Below are 23,409 nucleotides of genomic sequence, written 5' to 3'. Positions count from 1 at the left end.
TTTCCTTGAGTCCTATCTGGATGATGGACACCTGGACACGCTCACACACTCATGCTCACACATACACACACACACACACACACACACACACACACACACACACGGTGACACACGGACACAACTAACCTGTTCTTCTCCACTGTTAATGACCACCAGATCAGCTCCTAGACTCCAACATTCGTCTCTTCCTCCCTGCCATGATTTCGTCTCAGTAGTTCTGTAGTAACAACTGCGTCCAAACTTCTTCCATCCACTGGAACAGCACAACTTGTCTAAAAACATCAAACAGGAGATTTACTGATGGATTTTCAATGTACTGATAATGAATTCTAACACATAGTTGTAATAATAATAGTAGTCAGAGATGTAGTGGAGGCAAAACTATTCATCTATTATATCAATGGTGTTTTCTACTCCACACATTTACTCAAGTAAACTTTTCTGGTATTTGTACTTAGTTAATTAAGTATTTCAATTTTGTGGTAGGCCTATGTAGCATTACGCGGAAGCGTGGATTGAACCCGGGGGCCGGGGCTCCCACTCACCAGACCAACGCGCGGCCTACCGTGCCAATAGGGCTGAGCCCGATTAGCAGGACTGTTGCAGGCTGGGTCTCGGCTGCATGGAGGCTACACCTACTTCCTACTACTACAAATATTGTAGTTTTTACTCCACTACATTTATTTGACAGATTTAGTTTACTTAATTTACTTTATATATTTAGATTATTAATATTAAATCTATTTCAGCAGCCATCCCCATTGATGATGTCATTGGTAGGCAGGTTTCTGAACTGTCCACATAGACAAATTATGCCATGTTATAATGAGCATTAGTGACGCCGATATATTATATAAAGATGAGCTTGAAAACAGGTGACGTGCATCTTAAGAATAATGATTGTTCTATGACAGTTGTCATACACCAGCAGTGATGAGCTAACTCAGAATCTCTACCTCTATATCCCAGATAATAATTAAAATATCAATGATATTATTTAAGTTATTTTGTATCTTCTCTCACCTGCTGTCTGTGTCTCCAGCTGGTTTACTTCACGTTGAAGTCGGTCCTTCTCCTGCGTCAGGTCGGTGTTGACGGACTTTAGCTGGTTCTTCTCCTGCGTCAGGTCGGTGTTGACGGACTTTAGCTGGTTCTTCTCCTGCGTCAGGTCGGTGTTGACGGACTTTAGCCGGTCCTTCTCCTGCGTCAGGTCGGTGTTGACGGACTTTAGCTGGTTCTTCTCCTGCGTCAGGTCGGTGTTGACGGACTTTAGCTGGTTCTTCTCATTCGTCAGGTCGGTGTTGACGGAATTTAGCCGGTTCTTCTCCTGCGTCAGTTTGGTGTTGACGGACTTTAGCTGGTTCTTCTCCTGCATGAGGTCGGTGTTGACGGACTTTAGCTGGTTCTTCTCATTCGTCAGGTCGGTGTTGACGGAATTTAGCCGGTCCTTCTCCTGCGTCAGGTTGGTGTTGTGGGATTGTAGCTGGTCCTTCTCCAAGCTCAGAGTTTGGTAGTTGGACTTCAGCGTGTTATGATCATGTACCAGGGTGTCGTTGGCCATGATGTTACTGCAGGGTGAACGATCTGCGAAGGACAGAAATGGATGATAAAGACAGTTATCGCTACTGTTCATGATGAGGTCAAGCATCTGTGGTGGAACACTTTATTTGAGAAGAAAATCTCAATGTTGTTAATTATCCTTTTTTTAATGTGCATTGTCACTTGTCAACACTACTTTGTTCATCATACTTTTCAGATGCATATCATGCAATGTAGTAATACAAAAAGAAATTATGAATTTGATTACAAAAATAAATAAATAATAATGATAAAAAAGTCAACATTTTGGGTTAAAGCTGTGGTGGCCTTAATTGTTTCCTGTATGCATCTACCTTTGTCCAGCACCAGCGAGGAACTGGATGTGCGCAAGACTTCTGCTTTTTAAACAAGGCCTTGGCCCAGGCCGTAGCGTAACGGTCTGGGCACCGGACTGGTGATCCAGTCGCGGTGTGCCGCGGGTTCGACTCCCGAACCCGACACGGCCTTTACCGCATGTCATCCCCCCATCTCTCTCCCGTTTTCTGTCAGCCTACTATCTGTCCCTTAAAAAATCAATAAAAGGCGTAAGCCGCAAAAAAATATCTTAAAAAAAAACAAAAAACAAGGCCTTAATAGTTGTCACAGCTACAAAATGTCAGGCAACAAACTCCATGCAATACTAGGCAACAAACTCCCAGAGTGAGTGATGTGGTAGTTTAGTGACATGTAATACTCACAGTACACAGCCTGGGCTATGTTGCCACCCATCAGTATAAGACACAGCATCCCCAGACACCCAGCAACCACTCCGAGAGGACTCCTCAGCATCCCCAGACACCCAGCAACCACTCCGAGAGGCCTCCTCTCTGTTTTAGAGCGCTGTCCTGAAACGGCTACTAGGTTGGCAGTGACTGATAGAGAGATAGAAAGAGAAAAAACAAGACTGTAGTCTGAACCCCGGCCTGGCTAGAACTGAACAACAAATCTCTAAAACATACATGGGCAACTGGTGGCCCGGGGGCCACATGCGGCCCCCACCTTCACTTAATGTGGCCCCCAGGTTAATGTCAGAATACTGATATAATATTGGTTTCAGCTGTTACAATTCCACAACATGCAAACATGACCTGCTTTAATTACTTCAGTCTAAATTAGTAGCTCATTGCTCAACACAAGTATAACCCATTTAGGCCTAAGGCCGATTCAAAAAACGCCTCTAAATCCTGACCTATAAGGTTTCTGAAAAACTTCAAATATTTATATAGCAGCATCAAAAAAATAACATTTTTGAATACTGTACATACTGTACAGAACCCAAATATGGGTTCCCGGCCTGAGGGGGTAAGATACCAATAGGGGTTCCCGCCCAGAATGGGATAATTAAAGGCATTTGAAATTACATTAAAATGTTAATTTTCAGGATTCAAATTAAAAATTAGCAAATGTGGCTCTCTGGAGTGAGTGTGGAAATATAGTGGCCCTCTCCATCGTCAAAGTTGCCCATCGCTGCTCTAAAACATCAAAGGAATTATAGTGAAAGATATTATTCCATTGCAGTGCTGGATTGGAGGAGGGTGGAGCCAGAGGCAATGGGAGGAAGGGAGACACCTGGCCTGGCTGGCCGGTGGTGTCTTCCTCATCCAGACCAAGGACTGTCTAAAGAGGACGAGACGCGAAGACCGTATACGGGCGACGCCATGTTGCTCCATGGAAGGAAGGAAACATGCGCAGTTGAGACCAAGGAAGTTGTACATGCCAAATTTGTGCATGTACAACTTCCTGGTCTCAACTGTGCATGTTTCCTTCCTTCCATGGAGCAACATGGCGTCGCCCGTACGGTCTTCGTGGCTCGTTCTCTTTAGACAGTCCTTGGTCCAGACCACATGCTTCCACTTTGCTCTCTCTTCATTCTTTCACAGGCTGAGGGAGCGGCTACTGAAGAGAAACCTTGACTCTCTGTTTTGGCTGGCGTTTTGGGCAGCATGCCATTATGAGTTGGAAACTTAATAATAATAATAATAATAAAACTTTATTTGTATAGCGCCTTTCATGACATGAAATGCAGCTCAAAGTGCTTTACAGAACAATGGAGAATAAAAGAAAAGCAAGGCAACGACATTAAAAAACAAGCAGTAATGCAATACAGTGAGGACATGAATAACAAAAAAATAAAAGATCAGATAAAGTCTCAGATTTAATTCATTTTGACCTGAGATCAGATTCTAAAAATGTCTTCTACATCCTGACAGTTTTCTGAAAAAGACATGTTTCTAGTCAGTCGTACAAGCTATGTCAGTCGTACAAGCTCGTAGCGCGCCACTCCGTGGCACACTATGAGCTTGTCGATCTGCTATTTTTCAATAGCTAAAGCATAACATAATGCTAACACTAAAAGGGGTTGCCCAAAATGGGTTAATTCATTTAAAAATTAGGAATTAAAAAAAATCCAAAAAGGTAGCACATCCAAAAATGTAACAAGCGGGGGACAAGATACTCACATTTCCATTTCTTTATTGGCACACACCAAAAAGGAACGCTTAGCGTTCCTAATTTTTGATGTATACTTAATTTGGGTTTGGCACCCCACTGAAAGCCATTGCTGATGCGAAACCTCTTTTTCTCATTGGGTTAATTCATTTGTTTGTTAATAAAACACTTTTTAGTTACCTCCGGTCTGGTCTGCCATGGGCTCTCAACCTTTTTGTTATGGCCTTATAGAGCCAGGCCATAAGAATGTGCACTTTGAATTAAGGACAGACAGTTGTAGTATTATTTTTTTTTAAAGGATAAAAGGGACCTTGACAAGGATTCCCAACTTTATCAAACTCACCCTGAGCCTGTCTTCCTGCTGCGTTGTCCGTCGTGTCCTCCTGTGGTCCAGGGACACAGTCGTCCACACTCTGGTAGATTTCCACCACTCTCTCCTCCCAATCTACCCTCTGTCCTCTGTCTCCATCTCTCTTTCTCACCTTCTTTTTCATGTCTGGCTTGGCATAAATATCTGATTCTGTGTCTCCATCTCTCTTTCTCACCTTCTTTTTCATGTCTGGCTCGGCATAAATATCTGATTCTCTGTCTCCATCTCTCTTTCTCACCTTCTTTGTCATGTCTGGCTTGGCATAAATATCTAATTCCATAGAAGTATGAGAGCCTTGAGCCATGACTACAAATAAATAGTAACTACGTTGTATGAACTATATAACCATGACTAGCTTAGCAAAAATATCACCATGTCAGCCTGTGGCTGGTTTTGGCACAATGCCTTCATAGATGGCATTAAGGATGTACTAAACCTAAATTCTCAAACACAGGTTGTGGTAACCCCCCCCCCCGTACAAAGGGAAGCTAGAGGTGACCACAGTATATCTGTATCTTCTACATCTGTCTAAAGTTACACAACCCTCACACCAATGTCCAGCAAGTTACAAAGTTACACAATGAAAGAAAAAGTATATATTTTTTGGGGGGTCAACTATCCCTTTAAGACCTTTCAACCTGCTCTGCTTATCTGGGCCATGTCTTCTAACTGACCATCTGAACAAAATATTCATGAATATTCATACGTTTCAATTTTCAAACATATTATTCCAGAAATATTTTTTTCTAAATCCCAAAAGATCAGAAATAGCATAATGTGTAGGCTACAAGCACACAACACATCGCGTTGAGAGCTTAGATTGGTTATTTTAGGGAAAGTTGTTTGTTAAAAGTACTTAAACCCAATAAAAAATTAAAAAAAACCACAAAAAAAAAACATTACTGCTTCAAAACTAATGAACAAACTATTAAACTAAAAGCTGCTCAAACATTCGCCAAATGGGGGGCATGTTCTCTCATCAGTGCCCATACCCGTGCCTGATGGAGGGGAATGGAACTGGTCGGAATAACGCGCTACGTCCGGCCGGGGAAACTTTACCTCCTGTCAGGTGAAAAGAAGCAGCTTGGACTCCTCATGCATATAAGGAAGCATGAGGTCAGTCCGCTGCCCCCCCCCCCCCCCCCAGGTTGGCAGAGGAAGTGTAGCGCCCAGGATTACATTAGATAATTGACACTGTGTGGAAAGAATGGGTTGCAAAATTGTGGGGTAAAAAACTAAAATGTGTTCTCTCTGTTGTGTGTAGAGTGAAAGCAGCACAGAGTGAGTTGGGAACTCAGATCCTAGCTGACTTCGAAGAGGCCTTCCCTGCCCAGGGCTCTAAGGTAACTACTGTATAATGTAGGATTATTTTATAGATTATTTATTTATGTGTCATGCACCCGAGGTGCCCAGCCCACATGGTCTTGTCTTATAGGACACCATACAGATCAAGGTCAAGGTAAACTTTATTGTCCACAAGGGAAATTTGTCTTGGGCTTTCACCCCAGCTACAGCCACACATAAAACATCAATGACAACAAAAATGCATTACAGAGGAAGACACAACATTACACCATTGCACACATGATGTGGATAATCAGGCCTCACATAGTTACCGCTGTTTCAGAGCCTCGTTCAGCATCTTAGTTGATGCTGATACAAACTATTTTTTAAATCTAATGTACTTCCACTTTGGTTCTCTGTATCTTCTCCCAGAGGGCAGAAGTACAAACTCGCCATTTAAAACATGGGTATAACATCACTGACAATTTTTGAGCCTGTTTTAATGTAGCCTGCTCATAAATAGACTGAAGAGAGGGGAGATCATTGCTTCAATATTGCATAAGTGTACAATAAAATGAAAACAGGTTTTTATTTTTTTACACAAACAAAACATTCTGCATTTTTTCCCACACTTCTGCCAAAGCAAAAATACCTTTCCATAAACAAAATTAAAGTTTTTCGTAGTCCTCTCTAACCAGAAAAGGTTAACACAGATGGTTGTCATTTTACAAAATAATGTCTTAACAGTTTGACTGTTTTTTACGATTAACCCGCATTTTAATCAACCCCCCTTCACTGCCGAGATTGTTGTATTACCTTTAGAGCATACGCTGAATTATTTGGGCTTTTAATCCGCGAAAATCCATCAAAAAAAGCTCCCGTGGTTTGTTATGATCTGTGTGTAGCATCCACCATCTTGGTGCACCCGGGAGACGCACACACGATTGGTTTCAATGAGGCGTTGCACCCAATGCATTTCCATTGGCCTCAATTTCCCAGAAGCCCTAGCAGCCCACAGCATGTGACGATTTCCGGTTTCGTCATCACAGCGAAGCCATCCAGTCTCATACTCCGCGACGAAGACGGATTTTCTTTTGATTCATTACATTACGGCGGATTAAACACATAAAACAAAAGGCGGGTATGTCCGATACGGCAGCGACATTAACCTGGAGTAATCCATTCAAGGCACGGAAACTGTTAATTCATCATATAATGGGCAGTAAAACAAAAAAAATAATTTCATTTTCAATTTCTTTCAAATCACACACTAGACACACTCTGTCCTCCTCAGGAGTACCAATGAATCTATCCGTATATCAGCCAACTCTGTGATTCATCTCACGTTTTGAGACTTTTGAGATGTTTGTTTGGTGTGTTTGAACAAATGTACTTCAAGTAAAAGACTACAAGTATGTCTGCCACTGTGGACACTGTCTAAACCACTGTAGAAACCTCATTTAATTAAAGACTACAAACAAGTACTGTATGTCTGCCATTGTAGACACTGTCTAAACCACTGTATAAACCTCATTTAATTAATTGTGAAAATGTATGTCTTTATTTAAAGGTTTCATGACATTAATTTTCATTTATTTTTATTTGTTGTTTTTCTTTTTAGGTTTTATGACTTAAAATACACCCAAAAAAAACGGAACTTTTGAACATTCAGTGGATTTTCTGTGGTCTGGGGTTTTCTCTGGGGTTTGGAATGCTTTTTGAGCTGCAATAAAAACGGTGAAAACAGTGATGTGCTGGCAAATCCCATTGACATAATTATATGGGCTTTGCAGGCTGTGACATCACAAACAGCAGGAAAATCAGAGCACTTGTTTGAGCAAGAATACACCCCCAGACCACAGAAAATCTACTGAATGTTAAAAGTTCAGGTTTTTTGGGTCCAACAGAAAACCTAAAAAGAAAACGTTATTTTCTTTTTTATGTCAATCCCTTCGGTTAACCCACATGCTACAGTATTTAACCAGCACAACCTTCGTCAGCATTACGTTATGCTTTAGCTATTGAAAAATAGCAGATCTATCGATTTGAGCTTGTAGGTCTGCTATTTTCGAAAAATCGAAGAACGACTGACATAGAAACATAGCTTTTTCAGAAAACTGTCAGGATGTAGAAGACATTTATAGAATCTGATCTCAGGTCAAAATGGTACAGTATTTAACCTGTTGCCCCACCCCCCCCCCCCCCCCCCCACAGAGGGCCGGCGGGCCCAGTAACGTCCTGAGAGACGCCTGCCTGGTGGCCAACGTGTTGGACGCGCGCATCAAACAGGAGATCATGAAGAAGTTCATCAGGCAGCACCTCTCCGAGTACCTGGTGCTGTTCCAGGAGAACCAGGATGTGAGTGCTGTCTGTGGAACGCTGTTGTTTTAGTCATAGTATACCTGGTGCTGGTCCAGGAGAACCAGGATGTGAGTGCTGTCTGTGGAACCCTGTTGTTTTAGTCATAGTACCTGGTGCTGGTCCAGGAGAACCAGGATGTGAGTGCTGTCTGTGGAACGCTGTTGTTTTAGTCATAGTATACCTGGTGCTGGTCCAGGAGAACCAGGATGTGAGTGCTGTCTGTGGAACGCTGTTGTTTTAGTCATAGTACCTGGTGCTGGTCCAAGAGAACCAGGATGTGAGTGCTGTCTGTGGAACGCTGTTGTTTTAGTCATAGTACCTGGTTCTGGTCCAGGAGAACCAGGATGTGAGTGCTGTCTGTGGAACGCTGTTGTTTTAGTCATAGTATACCTGGTGCTGGTCCAGGAGAACCAGGATGTGAGTGCTGTCTGTGGAACGCTGTTGTTTTAGTCATAGTATACCTGGTGCTGGTCCAGGAGAACCAGGATGTGAGTGCTGTCAGTGGAACGCTGTTGTTTTAGTCATAGTATACCTGGTGCTGGTCCAGGAGGACCAGGATGTGAGTGCTGTCTGTGGAACGCTGTTGTTTTAGTCATAGTACCTGGTGCTGGTCCAGGAGAACCAGGATGTGAGTGCTGTCTGTGGAACGCTGTTGTTTTAGTCATAGTACCTGGTGCTGGTCCAAGAGAACCAGGATGTGAGTGCTGTCTGTGGAACGCTGTTGTTTTAGTCATAGTATACCTGGTGCTGGTCCAGGAGAACCAGGATGTGAGTGCTGTCTGTGGAACGCTGTTGTTTTAGTCATAGTATACCTGGTTCTGGTCCAGGAGAACCAGGATGTGAGTGCTGTCTGTGGAACGCTGTTCGTTTTATTCATAGTCTCTCTCTTGAATAGTTTTCAGTTGGTTTTAGTCACATTTTAGTCACCTGGAATGTTTTAGTGTTTTAGTCTAGTTTTAGTCGACTAAATATCATAAGATTTTAGTCGACTAAATTTAGGCATTGATGCCGTTGTAATGACTCTTTTTACACTTGCTGAAAATAGCCGATTTACAAGCCCACAACGCGTCGCGCTGCAACGCTTGTAAAATGACTAGTCCCCTTCCTAAAATTTTAGTCTAGTTTTTATTTGTTGACAAAATTGTCAGTTTATTTAGTCTTAGTTTTAGTCATCATAGCTTAGTTTTTATTTAGGTTCCATTTAGGTTTCGTCAGTGGAAAAACATAGTGAACATAGTTCGCCGTACTTAGTTACTTAAAACTAAGTAAAACTCAGTTTTAGTCGACAAAATCAACACTGGTGTGGAATGGATTGGCAGGGCAGACGGCTGTCTGGATCCGTAATGGAGAAAATCATGGCAGTCGATTAGTAACCACATGAACCCTATAGCGTCCCTGTTCATTAGTATTATATTAGCAGATTTACAAGCTCATGAAACGTCACGGGGAAAATAGGCTATTTTCAGCGAAGAGATTTGGTTTAGGGGGATTATAGGGAGGGGATGAAGTATGGAATATTGGGTTTAAGTGTTTAATATCGATGCTCTCGCACTGTGAGCTTGTAGATCTGCTATCTTTGCATCACACCGATGCGTATGATAAGATGAAGTATACTGTAAAACAGGCCTGAAGTTCTTATTCAGACTAATACATTTATTCAATTATTAAAAAGAAAAAAAACACTATAAAAAGAAGCGCTTCTCAATTATTGGATGAATTGAAGAAGTAATTGACAGTTTGCAGCCCTGCTTCATGGTGTCCGGTCGTGTACACGATCTCCATCGTCTCTCATGTTGTCCTGCTGTGTCGTCTCCTCTAGGTGGCGTGGCTGGACAAGATCGACCGGCGCTACGCCTGGATCAAGCGTCAGCTGGTGGACTACGAGGAGAAGTACGGACGCATGTTCCCCGAAGAGTGGAGCATGACGGAGCGCATCGCCGTGGAGTTCTGTCACGTCACCAGGTGAGTGGAGCATGAAGGCCTATTCATAGTCTGGATTTTCGGTGGTGAAGTGACCACCGCTCCGGTGGTGAGGTGACCACCGCTCCGGTGGTGAGGTGACCACCTCTCCGGTGGTGAGGTGACCACCGCTCCGGTGGTGAGGTGACCACCGCTCCGGTGGTGAGGTGACCACCGCTCCGGTGGTCAGCTGACCACCGCTCCGGTGGTGAGGTGACCACCGCTCCGGTGGTGAGGTGACCACCACCGCTCCGGTGGTGAGGTGACCACCACCGCTCCGGTGGTGAGGTGACCACCACCGCTCCGGTGGTGAGGTGACCACCGCTCCGGTGGTGAGCTGACCACTGGAGCTGAAATAACATTGAGCGGTGGTGAGTAAAAACGGAGAGAAGGGGCTGGAGCGGTGGAGGTGGTTTGCTCTTCACCGCGGCTCAGTGACGTCATGTTGTAGTTCGGTGGTCACCTCACCACCGAAAATCCAGACTATGTATGAGCCTTGACGGAGCGCATCGCTGTAAAGTTCTGTCACGTCACCAGGTGCATTCCACTACAAACACACACGCCTGTGTATGCCTGCGTATATTGTACACTGTGGGATGATCCCAGTATAATTGATGAGATATGAGATATGAGATATACTTTATTAGTCTCCCGAGGGATAAATTTGTCTTAGACAAAGGGCCCGCATGCAAGCGTAGCCCTAGTCCATGTCGCCACAGTGCAGCGCCACATACATCTTTCTTGCATCATAGAAAAAAATAAAGAAAAAGAGGAAGAAGAAGGATAGGGGGGGTGGAGAGGGTGGGGGGGGTAAGATGATAATACTCGGCTGTGCAGGCACGTTTCTGGGTGGGGATGGCGGGGGCTTGGGCCAGGCACTTCCTCCTACGCAAGCCATCGAAGGATGAGCTGCGCGGGGGGAGGAAAAAAAGATACCTAGCTGTGGGGGGGGGGGGGGGGGGGGGGGGGTAGGGGTAGAAGGCGGTTGTGTGTAAAGATTGTGTGATCATTGGGTTTCGTTTTCAAAGCCCTTTTTGGAATCCCAGAGGTAGCAGTCAGAGACTACAGTCTTGGAGGTTCTTTCTCTGGGAGTAACAAGGATGGAATCAAAGAAGAATCTAACTGCTATTATCACTATAGTTTGTGTCTTGCGGAGACGTACAATTTCTCTTGTGGGTCACAGGCTAAAAGGTTTGGGAACCAGTGATCTAGAGTCCCCACTCCTCACATCTCCGTACCTGCTTTTGTGTGCTTTGTATGCGTGAATGCTTTGTATGCGTGAATGCTTTGTATGCGTGAATGCTTTGTACGTCTCAGCATTTGATAAGAAGTGGTCTGTCAGTGGTCCTCTGCGTCATCAGTGTGGAGTTTGCATGTTCTCCCCGTGTCCCCTAGGGTAGGTAGTAGGTACCCTCACAAAAAACATGCAGTAATCCTGGTCACTAAACTGCCTCCCCCTGGCCAGCCGGGGCGCCTGATGGAGGGGAAAGGAACTGGTTGGAATAACGTGTTCCTTCCACGCGCTACGTCCAACCAGGGAAACTCCCCCCTGTCAGGTGTAAAGGCGCAACTTGGACACTCAGGCATGAAGGAAGCATGAGTTCAAGTCCGTTGCTCTCCCCTTGTCCCCCATATATGGGGACTAGGTTGGTGGAGGGTGTGTAGAGCCCAGGATCACATTAGATGATTGACACAGGGGTGAAAAATGGGTTACAAAATCAGGGGATAAAAAATATATATATAAAAAAAAAAAAGTGGTCTGTCAGATGTTGTTCAGTGACAGGCCTTTGCCTCTGTAGTCATGTAGTTGAATCTGTGGCCGTTTCATTGCACATTTTACCTGCATATCAACAAACAATTGGAACATTTTTTGGTCAGGTAAAAAAATATTATAAAACTAGAAAAAGTGCCCTTCTGGGCACAGGTCTCCACCAGGTTATCCACAGATCCGTGCAGTTAGAGGTAAAAACACTTTTCGGCCAGTTATAGCGCCACCTTGAGGCTGAGTTGAAATTGTTCATGTGGCATTTCGTCCTCGGCCTAGTGGGAATGTGGGTGCACAATTTCACGGAAATCACGCGATGTGTTCATGATTTGCAGCATTTTGTTTGAAACTGAGCACTCCTGTGAACTTTGGAAGCCAATCTTAACCAATCAGGATGGAGTCTGATAAATGTGAAAGACCCGTTTCGTTGAATGGCTCTAGAGAGACTGTGTACCAATTTGCGTGATGTTTGGACAAAATCTGTAGGTGTACTGTGCAAAAACTTGTTTTGCACAAAGCGGCCTCCTGGTGGCGCTATAACAGGCCGTTCTGGAAAGTTTGGGGCAGAGGTTCATCGTTGGCATCCAGGGAGTGTGTGTGCAAAATATGGCATCGACCGGGTTAACGGTGGCCGAGATTAGCTGTTCACGGACACACGGACACACGGACACACACACGGACACACGGACACACGGACGGACACACGGACGGACGGAGTGCAAAACATACTCTCCCCACATGCCTTCGGCCTGGTGGAGACAATAAAAAATAGAAAGTATCATGGCAAGACTTTCTATTCTGGTGTCACTGTCTTATAACCCTGGCCTGTGTGTGTGTGTGTGTGTGTGTGTGAGGGTGTGTGTGTGTGTGTGTGTGTGTGTGTGCGTGCGTGCGTGCGTGCGTGCATGCGTGCGTGCGTGCATGCGTGTGCGCTCTCCTCAGGGTGGAGCTGGCCAAAGTCATGCGGACGCGGGCTAAGGAGATCGAGGTGAAGCTGCTCCTGTTTGCCATCCAGAGGACCACCAACTTTGAAGGCCTGCTGGCCAAGCGTTTCTCTGGACGCACGCTGCACGCAGACACACCTGGAGTAAGACACACACACATTTCGATTTCTTTACTTGAATCCACAAATTACAATAAATTTTAGGAAACAAATACAACAGGGTTGACAGTTCATGTTCACTTAAGGATACACATGGCACCTCCTTCTCCACACAGACAAACTGCCTATAACAGCCGAAACAGAACAGTATTTGGCAAGTTGTTTGGCTCTGCTTTTTGTCATGCCAGCTATTCTTAGACCATTCATGGTCAGTTTATGCACATGGCCCAGGCTTCCGAATATCAGTATGGCAAATCTACAGCGATACCCCAAGTTTGTTATACTTCCAAGTACACACACACACACACACACACACACACTACATGTCGAAGTGTCCTTGGACAAGACACTGAACCCCACATTGCTCCTGATGTGCTGGTTGGTACCTTGCATGACTTCCGCCGCAATCGGTGTGTGAATGTGTGTGTGAATGGGTGAATGTAATGCACGATCTATGTAAAGCGCCTTGGATAAAGGCGCTATATTTAATGCACCATTTACCATGTACTGTACACACACACACACACACACACACACACACACGCTTAAAGTGCATACATGCTGTTTTCTGCTTTAAATCCTCAAAACAGTTTAAAGTCTGAAGACCAAACTGAAGTGTCTATATAGTGATAGTGAAAAAGCTGTCTGATGATCCCACACACAGACAAGCGTTCAGTCATTGATTTTATCTGATTGCTTTGTTTTACTTATAGAGGCACAACTCCATCAGAGCCTCCGGAGAAATGTTGCCCATGAATGAATGAACGTAAAGGGCAGTAGGAAGTAGTGCAACCACAGTTTGACAGAGAGAGAGAGAGAGAGAGAGAGAGAGAGAGAGAGCAATGTCATGGGAAACACTTTGAAGTGACTCGCGGTTACAAAGACGGAGGAAACCCATTCTGGGCGAGAACCCCTTATTGGTGTTTTAAGCATTATGTTATACTTTTAGCTATTGAAAATTAGCAGATCTACAAGCTCATAGCACCGAGTGCCGCACTATACGAGCTTGTAGGTCTGCTATTTTTGGAAAGAAACGTGAAAATGTGCCGCAAATCTTCTTTCACAGTGAATGTTTTTAACTCAAATCTTTGCTTCTGGGGGGGGGGGGGGGTCCCTGGAACAACATATTTTCAGATGAGGGGGGGGGGTCGGCGGCCAATTACATATAACCTTTGGGGGGGTCCTTGACATGAAAATGTTTGAGAACGACTGACATTAGAAACATAGGTTTTTTCTGAAAACTGTCAGAATTTAGAAGGCATTATTTTGTCTAACTGGGTTCTAATTGTTTCTCAGAAGAGGCCGGAGAGCCCTCTGGAGTCCACCAACCCCTTCCTGCAGGAGGAGGAGCCAGGGGAGGACACCGGCTCTGAGAAGGACGAGGACCTGGACAGGGTGAGTCCTGTGACCCGGTCTGACCTTTGACCTCTGAACCATAAAGACCCTGCTTCCTCTTAACATGACATGACATCCTGGGCACGGTGGCACAGTTGGTAGTGCTGTCGCCTCACAGCTAGAAGGTCCTGGGTTCGATTCCCGCTCGGGACACTGTGGGTGCTGGTGGCGTGTTTCCTCCTCCGCGTCATCAGTGCCCATACCCGAAGGCGGGGTTGGCGAAAGGGCCTTTCTGTGTGGAGTTTGCATGTTCTCCCCGTGTCCCCTAAGGTAGGTACCCTCACAAAAAACATGCAGTAATCCTGGTCACTAAACTGCCTCCCCCTGGCCAGCCGGGGCGCCTGATGGAGGGGAAAGGAACTGGTCTCTATACTGCCTCCCCCTGGCCAGCCGGGGCGCCTGATGGAGGGGAAAGGAACTGGTCTCTATACTGCCTCCCCCTGGCCAGCCGGGGCGCCTGATGGAGGGGAAAGGAACTGAAAAAAAATGGGTTACAAAATCGTGGGATAAAAAACAAACATGACATGACATCACGTGAACTGGTTCCGCCTCGGATTGTGAATATCTAACTGCCAGTTCAATCATACCATAACTTCTCTATGAATGCCGTGCTGCCGTGTGAGCGTATACGCTGAAACCCATGCTCGAATTTAAGGCCGAATTTAGACGCATTCTACGGCTATCATTTGGCACAGTGATTGCCGTAGATTTTAACATCGTGTTGGTTATGGAAAAGCCAGAGGTGTGTCATCCTTATAGATTATATATATTGCTTGGCACGCGATTTCAAAGACTCCCTGTTTCTTATCGGCTATAGTTATATGCCCGATCAGAATGATAGCACCATATGTCGACTTCTGAACAATAGCACTGCCGACCTATATATATATGCACGCAACCTGAACGAGCAATAAATATAATAATATATATATATATATAGTAAAACCACTAATAAATACCAGTTGTTTCATTAATTGCTATTTTCCTCCCCGTTTCCCCAGCCCAAGAAGCCTAAAGCTCCGGACAACCCTTTCCACGGCATTGTGTCCAAGTGCTTTGAACCTCACTTATACGTCTACATAGAGTCCCAGGATAAGTGAGTAACGCACACACACACACACACACACACACACACACACACACACACACACACACACACACACACACACACACACACACACACTGCACACACACACAGAGTATATTGAGATAAGTAGAGGTAGACCCCAAATTAAGTGCAGGTTTGTGTTGAGTGTTTAAAGCTGGCATGTGCGAGCCCTTTTTCCAGTGCCCCAAAGTGCACCAAACCCCCTTCCATTCTCTCCCTCACTGCCTTTTCTGTGTTTCCATCTCTTGTTCCTCTCCGTGTGTGTGTGTGTGTGTGTGTGTGTGTGTGTGTGTGCGACTGTGCGTGTGTGTGTGTGTGTGTGTGTGTGTGTGTGTGTGTGGGTGTGTGTGTGTACGTGTGTGCGTGTGCCTCTGTCTCTCTCCACTGAGGCATAAATGTTTCCCATTAGCTGAATGACCACAGACGCTGAGAAAGAGGGGTAGAAAAATTGCTGTCACAGCAGATCTACGACCCCCCCCCCCCCCACCACCACCACACAAACACACACACACACACACACACACACACACACACACACACACACACACACACACACACACACACACATTCTCGTTTTGTGCCCTTTCACTTTCTGTCTGTGCTAGTATTGTTTCATTCCTCTTAACCAGTGTTGTTTTCGTCGACTAAAACTAAGACGTAAAATGTTCGTCGACTGCCTTTTTTCACTGACTAAAACTAAATAAAAACGAATCTATGATGACTAAAACTAAGACTAAATATACTGACAATTTCGTCAACAAATAAAAACTAGACTAAAATGTTAGGAAGGGACTAGTGGACAAGAGATCCAGTTTTATGCTGGGTTGCATGCTGAAAATAGCAGATATACAATCTTGCAATCTCTGCGACGCGTTGCGAGATTGTAGATCTGCTATTTTCAGCATGCAACCAAAGTGTAAAATATGTCATTACAACGACATCAAGGCCTGTCAAAACACATTTTAGTCGACTAAAATTGCATGACATTTAGTCGACTAAAACTAGACTAAACATTAGAACATTCCAGGTGACTAAAATGTGACTAAAACTAAGTGATAACTATTCAAGAGACAACGACTAAAACTAAAATAGAAATTTGCTGCCAAAAACAACACTGGTCTTAACTCCTTCTCTGCTTTCGTTCACTCCGATCTCTGTCTTGTCCCGTCTGTCCTGTCCCTTTCTCCTCTTTTCTCCTTTCCTCTCCTCCTCCGTCACACACACACTCTCCTCTTCCTCTCCTCCTACTCCGTCACACAGACACTCTCCTCTTCCTCTCCTCCTCCGTTACACACACACTCTCCTCTTCCTCTCCTCCTACTCCGTCACACACACACTCTCCTCTCCCTCTCCTCCTCCGTCACACACACACTCTCCTCTTCCTCTCCTCCTCAGTCGAACACACACTCTCCTCTTCCTCTCCTCCTCCTCCGTCACACACACACTCTCCTCTTCCTCTCCTCCTCAGTCGAACACACACTCTCCTCTTCCTCTCTCTCCTCCTCTGTCACACACACACTCTCCTCTTCCTCTCCTCCTACTCCGTCACACACACACTCTCCTCTCCCTCTCCTCCTCAGTCGAACACACACTCTCCTCTTCCTCTCCTCCTCCGTCACACACACACTCTCCTCTCCCTCTCCTCCTCTGTCACACACACACTCTCCTCTTCCTCTCCTCCTCCGTCACACACACACACTCTCCTTTCTCTCTCCTCAGTCACACACACACACTCTCCTCTCCCTCTCCTCCTCTGTCACACACACACTCTCCTCTTCCTCTCCTCCTCCGTCACACACACACTCTCCTTTCTCTCTCCTCCTCCGTCACACACACTCTCCTCTTCCTCTCCTCCTCCGTCACACACACACTCTCCTCTCCCTCTCCTCCTCTGTCACACACACACTCTCCTCTTCCTCTCCTCCTCTGTCACACACACACTCTCCTCTTCCTCTCCTCCTCTGTCACACACACACTCTCCTCTTCCTCTCCTCCTCCGTCACACACACACTCTCCTCTCCCTCTCCTCCTCCTCCGTCACACACACACTCTCCTTTCTCTCTCCTCCTCCGTCACACACACACACTCTCCTCTTCCTCTCCTCCTCCGTCACACACACACTCTCCTCTTCCTCTTCGTCCCGGGTGGTCACGGTGGTCTCACCCAGAAACGGTGCACCCGCTCTGGGACTCTGCATGCTCTCGTTCCCACCAAAGGCCTCGGTGTGTTTGGATCACTGGAGCGTGACCAGGGGCAACGGCAGAGTGGCCCGTTTAGAGACCAAAGACCTTAACCCATTCTGACCTGAGATCAGATTCTAAGAATGTCTTCTACATCCCGACAGTTTTCTCAAAAAGCTATGTTTCTAATGTCAGTCGTTCTTCGATTCTTCGAAAAATAGCAGACCTACAAGCTCGTAGCGCGCCACTCGGTGGCACGCTATGAGCTTGTAGATCTGCTATTTTTCAATAGCTAAAGCATTACATGCGCATTTTGGTGTTTTAAGCATTATGTTACACTTTAGCTATTGAAAAATAGCAGATCTACAAGCTCATAGCGCGGCACTAGCTTGTAGATCTGCTATTTATTTTTTTATCCGTGAAAATGTGGCGCAAATCTTTGAATCTATATTTCTTTCAGAGCGAAAGTTTATAACTAAAATCTTTGCTTCTGGGGGGGGGGGGGGGGGTCCCTGGAACAACATATTTTCAGATGGGGGTCGGCGGTCTATTACATATATTTTTGGGGGTGCAATTGACATGAAAATGTTTGAGAACGACTGACATTCGAAAAATAAGGTATTTTCCAGAAAAATGTCAGGATTTGTCAGGAAGACATTTTGTAGAATGTAGCTCAGGTCTAAATGGGTTAACCCATTTTAGGCCGGAACCCCTTTTGGTCTTAGCATTAGGTTACGCTTTAGCTATTTAAAAATAGCAGATCTACAAGCTCGTAGCGCGCCACTCGGTGGCGCGCTACGAGCTTGTAGGTCTGCTATTTTCTTTTAAACTGTCAGGATTTAAGACATTTTTTAGAATCTGATCTCAGGTCAAAATGCATTAGAGAACCACCATTCATCTGTGCGTTAGAATCTGATCTCAGGTCAGAATGGGTTAAAAGAACCCGGGCCAGATCTGCTTGTCCCCGACGGAACAGAGCCAGAATCAGAGAACAGTGGCCTGCTTGTCTAGCCTTGGCTGCGGATCCTAGATTTCAGTAGCATTTTCATGAACAGCTGACCTGTTGAGTACAGCCCTGTTGTTCTCCTCCATTAACACTATGACGAAGAATTACTACCTTTTTTCACTGAGGGAAACTAAACGAAAACTAAGCTATAGTGACTCAAACTATATATACTAAATATACTGTTCATTTTGTCAACAAATAAAAACTAGACTAAAATGTTAGTGAGGGACTAGTGGACATTAATATATCCAGTGTAAGTCATTTTACACTTGGTTGCGTGCTGAAAATAGCAGATCTACAAGCTCACAACGCTGTCGATCGGCTATTTTCAGCAAGTGTAAAATCTGCCATTGCGACGGCATCAAGGCCCGCCAAAATACATTTTAGTCGACTAAATCAACTGTAGATTTAGTCGACAGAAATCTTATGATATTTAGTCGACTAAAACTAGACTAAAACATTCCGGGTGACTAAAGTTTGACTAAAACTAAATGAAAACGTTTCAAGAGACTACGACTAAAACTAAAATAGAAATTTGCTGCCAAAAACAACACTTTGCATTAGGCCACAGAACCCCCCCATTTGATATGATTAGTATCTCTATTTTCATGGTTGGATAATATGATTGTTCTGATTACATAATGATGATATATGACAACTGAATGTTCATCAGGATTAATAAAGGTATCTATCTATCTATCTATCTATCTATCTATCTATCTATCTATCTATCTATCTATCTATCTATCTATCTATCTATCTATCTATCTATCTATCTATCTATCTAACTAACTAACTAATGGTCTTTGGGGCAGCGGTGGCCGAACGGTCTTGATATCGGAAGGTCGCTAGTTCGTATCCCCGGACCGGCACGTTAGAATTACCACCGCTGAAGTGCCCTTGAGCAAGGCATTGAACCCCTACCATGAAATGTTCTATGAGCAGGGCCTGGCTGTAAACAAGTTCTCGAGCTTAGTCCAGTTTACCCTGGGTAAACATAGTACCTTTCCTTTCCTTAGTCCAGTTACCCTGGGTAAACATAGTACCTTCCCTTTCCTTAGTCCAGTTACCCTGGGTAAACATAGTACCTTTCCTTTCCTTAGTCCAGTTTACCCTGGGTAAACATAGTACCTTTCCTTTCCTTAGTCCAGTTACCCTGGGTAAACATAGTACCTTTCCTTTCCTTAGTCCAGTTTACCCTGGGTAAACATAGTACCTTTCCTTTCCTTAGTCCAGTTTACCCTGGGTAAACATAGTACCTTTCCTTTCCTTAGTCCAGTTTACCCTGGGTAAACATAGTACCTTAATTTATTTTCCTTTTTGTCATTTGGTCGGCATGACGTTTGTTGTGATGTAGTAAACATAACGTCTTGTAGCAATTGAATCTCTAACCTCTAACACCTTTTGGTGTTGGCATTATGTAATGCTTTAGCTATTGAAAAACATCAGATCTACAAGCTCGTAGCGCGCCACCGAGTGGCACGCTACGAGCTTGTAGGTCTGCTATTTTTGAAAAATCGAAGAAGAACGACTGAAATAGAAACATAGCTTTTTCAGAAAACTGTCAGGATTTAGAAGACATTTTTAGAATGTGATCTCAGGTCAAAATAGGTTTCTTGTCTACACTCGCCTCTCTCTCTCTCCCCCTTCAGAAACCTGGGCGAGCTGATTGACCTCTCTCTCTCTCTCTCCCCCTTCAGAAACCTGACCTCTCTGATTGACCTCTCTCTCTCTCTCTCCCCTCAGGAACCTGGGCGAGCTGGTGGAGCGCTTCGTGGCGGACTTCCGCGCGGCGGGCCCGCGGCCTCAGGGCAGCACGGCGGAGGAGGGCGGCGCCGTGCTGCCCAGCTGCGCCGACCTCTTCGTCTACTACAAGAAGTGCATGGTGCAGTGCTCCCAGCTGTCCACCGGGGAGCCCATGATCGCCCTCACCACCATCTTCCAGAAGTACCTGAGGGAGTACGCCTGGAAGATCCTCTCCGGGAACCTTCCCAAGTAAGTATATGATCGCCCTCACCGCCATCTTCCAGAAGTACCTGAGGGAGTACGCCGGGAACCTTCCCAAGTAAGAAAATCATTCATTAACCCATTCTGACCTGATTCATACGAGGTTTCCACTGGACACACACTGGTCTGATTAACCCATTCTGACCTGAGATCAGATTCTAGAAATGTCAGTCGTTCTTCGATTTCTTTCAAAAATAGCAGACCTACAAGCTCGTAGCGCGCCACTCGGTGGCGCGCTATGAGCTTGTAGATCTGTCCAATTTTATGACTAAAACTAAGACGAAAAATGTTCGTCGACTACCTTTTTCACTGACTAAAACTAAATAAAAACGAATCTATGATGACTAAAACTAAGACTAAATATACTGACAATTTCGTCAACAAATAAAAACTAGACTAAAATGTTAGGAAGGGACTATAGTGGACAGTTTTATGCTGAGTTGCATGCTGAAAATAGCAGATATACAATCTCACAAGAGATTGTATATCTGCTATTTTCAGCATGCAACCAAAGTGTAAAATATGTCATTACAACGACATCAAGGCCTGTCAAAACACATTTTAGTCGACTAAATCAACTGTAGATTTAGTCGACTAAAATCCCGGGTGACTAAAATGTGACTAAAACTAAGTGAAAACTATTCAAGAGACTATGACTAAAACTAAAATAGAAATTTGCTGCCAAAAACAACACTGACAACAAGCCCCCTTCCCCATTTGAAAAGATGTCTGTGTTCCTGTTCCTGGGACCCCCTGGAATGCCCTCAAGGACCCCTCTTTGAGAACCAGCCGTCTAGATGAAGTCATCCATTTACAGGGACTGCTTTTGGCTCATGTTATGGAGTGCCGATCCTTGACGTCAAACAACTAGAAGTGTTTTCCCATTCAAAAAGCACATAGACGTATTTAAAATAATTTAACCCATTTTGGGGCGGGAACCCCTTTTGGTGTTGGTGCATTATGTTATGCTTTAGCTATTGAAAAATAGCAGATCTACAAGCTCATAGCGCGCCACCGAGTGGCGCGCTATGAGCTTGTATAGGTCTGCTATTTTTTGAAAAATCGAAGAACGACTGACATAGAAAACTGTCATTTTCAAACACACATTTTTTTAATCTGATCTCAGTCAAAATGGGTTAATATAAGGTGTGTGTGTGTGTGTGTGTGTGTGTGTGTGTGTGTGTGTGTGTGTGTGTGTGTGTGTGTGCGTGTGTGCGTGTGTGTGCGTGTGCGTGCGTGTGCACGTTGCGGAAAACAATAACGAGCAGTGAGGGCTGCTGGAGTCCAGTTGAAACTACCGTTCACTTGCATCGAACTCATTTTCCCAGAAGCCCTTGCAGCCCAGAAGCACTGGCCGGGTTTCCGGTTTCGTCGTCATAACGCGCCGGCCTCGTCACCATGGTCCGCGACAAAACCCGCTATTTATCCCATTCTGGGCGGGAACCCCTATTGGTATCTTACCCCCTCAGGCCGGGAACCCATATTTAGGTTCTGTACAGTATGTACAGTATTCAAAAATGTTACATTTTTGATGCTGCTATATAAATATTTGAAGTTTTTCAGAAACCTTAGGTCAGGATTTAGAGGCGTTTTTAGAATCGGCCTTAGGCCTAAATGGGTTATTTTTAATTATTTAAAAAAATGGCTAATTAAACACATAATACAAATGGCGGGTTTAGCGTAAACTAAACGTAAACTTATAACTGTTAAACATGGGGTGCATACGTTGGTTTAGTCACACCAACAGTCCTACAGTCTTTATTTCTAGAAGTTTCAGCATTCCTTATGCTCCCCCCCCCCCCCCCCCAGAGTAATGTAGTAAGAGAGTGGTGACACGCTTTGATCTCGCCGCAAAGCAGGATGCTATGGGCTATAGTTCCACACATTGGAACTATCCCATTGAGACAAAGTGGGTGCCTATGGGCTATAGTTCCAAACATTGGAACTATCCCATTGAGACAAAGCGGGTGCCTATGGGCTATAGTTCCACACATTGGAACTATCCCATTGAGACAAAGCGGGTGCCTATGGGCTATAGTTCCACACATTGGAACTATCCCATTGAGACAAAGCGGGTGCCTATGGGCTATAGTTCCACACATTGGAACTATCCCATTGAGACAAAGCGGGTGCCTATGGGCTATAGTTCCACACATTGGAACTATCCCATTGAGACAAAGCGGGTGCCTATGGGCTATAGTTCCAAACATTGGAACTATCCCATTGAGACAAAGCGGGCGCCTATGGGCTATAGTTCCACACATTGGAACTATCCCATTGAGACAAAGCGGGCGCCTATGGGCTATAGTTCCACACATTGGAACTATCCCATTGAGACAAAGCGGGTGCCTATGGGCTATAGTTCCAAACATTGGAACTATCCCATTGAGACAAAGCGGGTGCCTATGGGCTATAGTTCCACACATTGGAACTATCCCATTGAGACAAAGCGGGTGCCTATGGGCTATAGTTCCAAACATTGGAACTATCCCATTGAGACAAAGCGGGTGCCTATGGGCTATAGTTCCACACATTGGAACTATCCCATTGAGACAAAGCGGGTGCCTATGGGCTATAGTTCCACACATTGGAACTATCCCATTGAGACAAAGCGGGTGCCTATGGGCTATAGTTCCACACATTGGAACTATCCCATTGAGACAAAGCGGGGTGCCTATGGGCTATAGTTCCACACATTGGAACTATCCCATTGAGACAAAGCGGGTGCCTATGGGCTATAGTTCCACACATTGGAACTATCCCATTGAGACAAAGCGGGGTGCTATGGGCTATAGTTCCAAACATTGGAACTATCCCATTGAGACAAAGCGGGGTGCTATGGGCTA

At 44.9% G+C, this 23,409-nt stretch overlaps 2 protein-coding genes across 2 annotated transcripts in view; one reads left to right on the top strand and one right to left on the bottom strand.

Moving 5' to 3' along the window:
* vps53 (VPS53 subunit of GARP complex) overlaps positions 1-23,409 on the top strand; it is a 117,165-nt gene that overhangs the window by 76,441 nt on the left and 17,315 nt on the right. The window contains 7 exon segments of the mRNA XM_083773989.1: positions 5,661-5,739; positions 7,895-8,038; positions 9,861-10,003; positions 12,708-12,852; positions 14,164-14,262; positions 15,264-15,358; positions 20,303-20,551. Of these exon segments, the coding sequence (XP_083630115.1) occupies positions 5,661-5,739; positions 7,895-8,038; positions 9,861-10,003; positions 12,708-12,852; positions 14,164-14,262; positions 15,264-15,358; positions 20,303-20,551 (954 nt within the window).
* On the bottom strand, positions 165-4,646 carry LOC310863921 (uncharacterized protein; the record flags this gene model as incomplete). The annotated part of the gene is made up of 4 exons (XM_083772452.1): positions 165-253; positions 1,024-1,584; positions 2,277-2,450; positions 4,370-4,646. The coding sequence occupies 4 exons, from the start codon at positions 4,644-4,646 to the stop codon at positions 165-167; spliced, it is 1,101 nt and encodes a 366-aa protein (XP_083628578.1).

The sequence above is a fragment of the Protomyctophum parallelum genome, assembly GCF_964188405.1.
Source record: "Protomyctophum parallelum genome assembly, chromosome: 9".
NCBI lineage: Eukaryota > Metazoa > Chordata > Actinopteri > Myctophiformes > Myctophidae > Protomyctophum > Protomyctophum parallelum.
This window is presented reverse-complemented; position numbering and strand designations above follow the sequence as displayed.